Genomic DNA, 5,532 nt, shown 5'->3' on the forward strand with positions numbered 1-5,532 from the left:
AGGGGGGCAGCAGGGGGGCGGCACCCAGGCAGGGATCACCAGCTCTGGGCCTGCTCCTGTCCCTCCCCCAGGCACCGACTTGCTGCAGGTCGCTGCCCACGAGTTCGGCCACGTGCTGGGCCTCCAGCACTCGGCGGAGGCCAAGGCCCTCATGTCGCCCTTCTACACCTTCCGCTACCCCCTGAGCCTGAGCCCGGACGACCGGCGGGGCATCCAGCACCTCTACGGGCGCCCCCGGCCCGCCGACACACACCCCAACGAGATCTCCCTGGAGGTGAGCCTCCGTCCCCGCGCGGCCCCTTCCCAGCGGCCCCGGCCTGCCCGGCTCACGCTTCCCCATCTGTCCCCTGTGCAGCCGGACGCCTGCGCCACAGACTTTGACGCTGCCGCCACCATCCGAGGAGAGCTCTTCTTCTTCAAGGCGGCCTTTGTGTGGAGGCTCCGGGCCGGCCGGCTGCAGCCCGGCTACCCGGCCTTGGCGTCCCGCCACTGGCAGGGCCTGCCCGCTGGCCTGGACGCCGCCTTCGAGGATCCACGGGGCGACATCTGGTTCTTCCAGGGTGAGGCTCTGCAGAATGGCCTGCAAGAGGCCTCCCACCCTGTCTGCCTCCTATCCGTGTCTTGGGGACCAAATGACGCCATCCCTCCCCTCCCCTCTCCTTTCCCCCTCCCCCACGCTCACCGTGTCCCCTTGAGCTGCGGCCAGAGTCCGTCCTCTTTCTCGCCCATGCCCAGGGTAGAGGGCTGCCCAGCCCCTGCTCCCGGCGTCCCTCCGGGCTCCTCTCCCTCTTGGCCAATGGGGGCCTTGGATCAGGCGGCTGGAAAAAGGCCGAAGCGGCTCCGCCCTCTGGTACCCACCAAATGTAGAGAGAAGGAAAAGGGGGGCCCTCCAGGGAGGGGGTGAGGAAGGCTTCCTGGAGGCGGTGGCCTAAAGGCACCTAAAGAGCAGAGGAAGGAGAGGCCTCCTGGGCAGCGGGCAGCGTGAGTGGGTAGAGGGCTTCGGGGAAGTCACCTCAGCCCCTGAGTGGAGAATGGATGGGGGGAACTGGAGGCCGGGTGGTGGGGCCCCCCGGAAGCAAGGCAGCAGAGCTTGGGAGAGGCTTGTGGGCCGCACGGAGCCGGCCCTGGATCCCCAGGAGGGGGGAAGGGAGGAGGGGAGCCCCAAACCTGGAGAAGACAAGCTCGGGGAGGACAAAAGACCCTGCTGGGCCTTGGGAGGAGGCAGTGGAGGGGGAGACCCTGACCAGGAGAGCCGGGGGAACCTCGGAGCGCTGCCAGCCTGGCCCACCGGCCGCTGAGTCGTTTGCAAGCTCTGCCCGTGAGGGACCCCGAGACCAGAGCTGCCTGGAGCCGCTCAGAGAGGCTGCGGCTGGCTGGGGCCCCCTTCCCGTATCCGCATGAGGGCTGGAGACTGTGGTGAGGCCAGAGGGATCGTCTCGGGGTCTGCCCAGCCTTAGGGTGGTGCCCCCAGTGCCCCTGTCCTGAATGCTTCCCCTCTGGTGCCTCTCCCCAGGCTCTCAGTACTGGGTATATGCAGGGGAGAAGCGTGTGCTGGGCCCCGCGCCACTCTCTGAGCTGGGTCTGCCGAGCTCGGCCATCCACGCGGCGCTGGTGTGGGGCACGGGAAAGAGCAAAGTCTACTTGTTCCATGGGGGCAGTTACTGGCGCTTCCACGCAGACACGCGGCGTGTCGACAGCCCGTCCCCCAGAAGGGCCAGCGACTGGCGGGGCGTGCCTCCTGAGATCAGCGCCGCCTTCCAAGACAGCCAAGGTGGGTGTGGGCTGGGGCCGGGCAGGATCACACGGGGGCCCTGGCTCCTGGCATACTAGCACACGCTAGGACGCCTCCAAGCTTAGCCTGCCAGGGCCTGCCCTCTCTCTGACCCTGCCCCCGCCTTTCCCTCCAGGTTATGCCTACTTCCTTCGTGGTCGCCACTACTGGAAGTTTGACCCAGTGAAGGTGAGGGTCCTGGAGGGTTTCCCGCGCCTCGTCGGCCAGGACTTCTTCGGCTGTGCCGGACGTACCCCTCTTCCCTCTGATGCCTTCTAGGCAGTGGAGAGCTGCCGTTGACCTCGAAGACCCTGTGCCGTGCCTTGATCCTTTGCCTAGACCTTCTTTGGGGGCTGGCCTCCCGTGGGGACGATCCTGAAACAGGCAGCTCTATTTATTCAGGGATGGAGTGAAGGCCTCGGGGTGCACTAAGGCTCCCCCGTGGCCTCCCCTGGAGGCAGCTGGCTGCCCACTGGTCTTCCATCCAGGTCTGTGGAGTCCCAGGGCCTGAGAGGCCACAGGTTTGGGAACAGAGACTCTGGGCCATGCTGGTTGTGGCCCCCGTCCTCTTTGACATGGCCCCGATTCATCCTTTAAAATTCCCAGGCGGTCAATGCCCTCCCCCTTGGGGACTCCTCCGAAGGGACAGTTCCCTTTGGATCTTTAGCACTTGCTTCCCCCTTTCCCTGGCGCTGGGCTCACTGCTGCCCCTGGGGCAGTGACGGCAAGCCTTTTAGAGACTGAGTGCCCAAATGGCTCCCTTCTGCTGCGTGTGAGGTTCCCCCCCCCCCCGCCGCCTTACCCCAGATGGGAGGGAGGAAGCACTCCCACTGGGCTGCTGGGCAGAGGGGTGGCTGGTGAGAGAAGTGTCCTCAGGCATTCGTGGAGAAAGGGAGGGAGAAGCCCCTCCGGCACCTGGGCCTTAGGTTTGCCAGCACGGCCCCAGGGGGATGCTCTGGAAGGCCACTGAAGCTGCCTTCCCCTTCCCCTCCCCGAACCTGGGGGCGTGTGCCCTGGTGCCTGCCTGTCCTGCCAGAGAGCGTTGGAGGCCTAATCCCTCCATTCCCCCCTCCATCCACCCTCTTGCCCTCAGCATTTCTCCTGTCCCAGGCCTGATCCTGGTCTGAGTGGCTGGGCTCCTCCTAGCCCCTCTCTGGGATCCCCAGAGGCAGAATGGGGCGCCTTGCCCATTGGAACGTCTCCATCCTCATGCCTGCTGGCCACCCGTGGGCCTCGCTGGAGGCCCGGGTCTTCCTCGCCCTTGGAGCCCTTGGTGGAGCGACGTCTCCCGTGAGCTCCAGGCTGGGGGTCGGGAACGAGAGGAGGAGGCAGAGGAGCCTCCGCTGGCCCTGCTCTCCGCCGGCCTCTTCTTAAGCAGAGGGCCACGCTCGGCACACTGGGCTGCCCCGAGCCCCCAGCTCAGGAAGGCCTCCTTCTCCTCCCCTCCCGGGTCTCCCCAGCGGCCTGGCTGCCTGGCCCTCGGCTTCTCCGTCCCCCTAAGAGAGGGGGGCCTTGGAGCCAGTCGGAGAAAGCAGCTCCCCACGCCCTCCTGCGGGGGGCTCCCAATGCAGGCTGGCGCTCCTGCTGGGCACCCCTCCTCGCCCCATGCCCTCCCTTGGCCCGACAAGTGTAGCTGCGCAGTACCATGATGCCTTCTGTGTCCGGGGGCCGTCCAGCGGGCGATTAAACACGGCTCTTTTCTACCGGCGCGTCTGGCCTCCTCCTTGGGAATGCCCCGGCCTTCCTTTCTCGGGCATCTCTGCTGCCCCTCGCACTGAGGACCCAGGCCTGGGACAGAGGGGAATGGGCCACCGTCACAAGCTTTGATTTGAAGGGCTGGGATTTGAACCTGGCTCCCCTCCGACGTCAGGAAAGGAGTGGGAGCATTGGATGGAGCAGCGGCCTTGGAGTCCTGAGTTCTAGTCGTGCCTCAGACCCTTCGCTGTATGGTCTTGGGGAACGCTCGTAACCTCTCCAGGCTTCAGGTCCCTCCTCTGTGAAATGGGCAGAATGCCGGCTGGTAGCCGTCCCTGCCGAGGACCACGAGGGGCCTTCTGTGGAGTGCCAATGTTCACCGTTCAGGACGCCGCCGTTGGCCCAAACCCACTGTCCAAACGTGCCAGAGAGGGTGGAGCATCGCCTCCAGTCACGCAGCCAGCTGGGTGGGCACGAAGTTGGCTCCAAGCCTTTGCCCCAACGGTCCTGCCAGGGCTGCAGCTGTGGGGAGAGCCTCGTGTCCCAGAGGGAAGCGAGGCCTGCCTGGGGCTGGGGCCATGGGCAGAGTCAGGCCGGAAGGTTGGCCGGACTACCCGTGGGCCAGCGGGCCGAGAAGCCAGCGGAGAGGCTGAGCATAGAGGCCGCCCTGGCCCTGGCCCAGCCACACGGCCTCCGACGGACTGCCCAGGAGGGGCCCCAGAGAGGGCCAGGCCACGGCGTGGGGTGGTAGGGCAGGAGCCCAGGGCTGAGCCTGGAGAAGAGGAGGCTCGGGTGGGCTGTGCGCCAGGCTCTCGAGAGGCCTTCGTGTGGAAGGAGACCAAGGCTTGTTCCCCGTGCCCCGAGAGAGGGAGGTGGCAGAGGTAGACCGAGGCCGGAGGGTGGCCAAACACTGCTACTAATGGAAGGGCGTGCAAGACCCAAGCCCTCCCCTAAGAGGCCAGGGAGCCTGGGAGTGACGGATAGAGCAGACATGAAGGTTGGCAGCCCCAGAGGCTGGCAGGGTGGCTCCAGAAGTTTAGGTAGGGACAGACTGAGTCAGAGATGAGCCAAAGCACTTGAGAAGACGTCCTCAAGGGCCATCCAGCACCCTGGAGAGCACCAGGGCAAGACTGAGGAAGGACAGGGAGGAGCTCAGGAGACAAATGACCTCCTGCTGGGTCTGCCCTGGGTCCTGACATGATGCTGGAGCCCGTAAAGCTGCTCAGGCTCCAATCCACAAGTGGCTTTTGTTTCCTGGGTGCCAGCCACGGCGCAGAGCTTACAGAGCCCAAAGGAGACCGTGTCTGTGCCCAGGAGCTCAGAGCCAGGACAAGGGGCCTGCCAACTCTGGTGGAAATCCCCGCGTTCCCTCAAGCCGGGGTGGGAGGCGTGAGCGCATAGATGGGTCCGTCGGGCGTGTGGGAGGTGGGCAGGCCCCACCAAAGCCACCCACCGAGCACTGGTGGCCCCGAGAAGGACGGGAGAGGCCACATGGGTAACTGGAGGAGCCGAGGGGGAGGCAAAGCAAGAGGTCTTTGGGCTGAGCCGTCAGGAGACCTTCAGTAGCCTCGGAGGGGAGGCTGAGGCACTGAGAAGCCTGGGCCAGAAGAGGCGGTGATGGGTGGGAAAGCTAAGGGGGGAGCTGGGGGAGAAGCAGGCCCCAGGAGGATGCCTTCAGGCTGAGGGACACCTGGGACACTTTGGAAGCAGCAAGATAGGGAGAGAGAGAAGGCCAGGCCTCGGAGAAGCAGGGCTGGGGCTGAAGCTGCAGTGGAGGCTGCACGTGGGCTGTGAGGTTGCGGCTCTTGGCAGATGGCAAGTCTCCCTAAAGCTGGAAGGAAGAGGGTTTGGCGCCCCAGGAGGGACCTGTTTGCTTCTGAAGGCCTAATGCCGGGGAGATAACAATCCCGTGACGGGGCCCGGTCAGCCTGCCTTCAAGTACATGAGTGCCGGGGCGGAGAAGCGTGCGTCTGCCTGGGCAGGACCTGTGAGAGGACAGCAGTCAAGGAACCAGTCTAGGGAGGGAGAGAGAGGGTGGCAGAGGGAGAAATGAAGCAGTCCTGGGG

The 5,532-nt window shown here is 65.5% G+C and overlaps 1 protein-coding gene across 1 annotated transcript; it reads left to right on the forward strand.

The window, feature by feature from the left end:
- Positions 1 to 71: 71 nt before the first annotated feature.
- MMP11 (matrix metallopeptidase 11) lies at positions 72 to 3,474 on the forward strand (the record flags this gene model as incomplete). The annotated part of the gene is made up of 4 exons (XM_044684635.1): positions 72 to 274; positions 356 to 560; positions 1,514 to 1,771; positions 1,908 to 3,474. Coding segments are annotated over 4 exons (809 nt in total), but the record flags the coding sequence as incomplete, so codon positions are not given.
- Positions 3,475 to 5,532: the final 2,058 nt, after the last annotated feature.

The sequence above is a fragment of the Gracilinanus agilis genome, unplaced genomic scaffold, assembly GCF_016433145.1.
Source record: "Gracilinanus agilis isolate LMUSP501 unplaced genomic scaffold, AgileGrace unplaced_scaffold54106, whole genome shotgun sequence".
In the NCBI taxonomy this organism is placed as follows: domain Eukaryota; kingdom Metazoa; phylum Chordata; class Mammalia; order Didelphimorphia; family Didelphidae; genus Gracilinanus; species Gracilinanus agilis.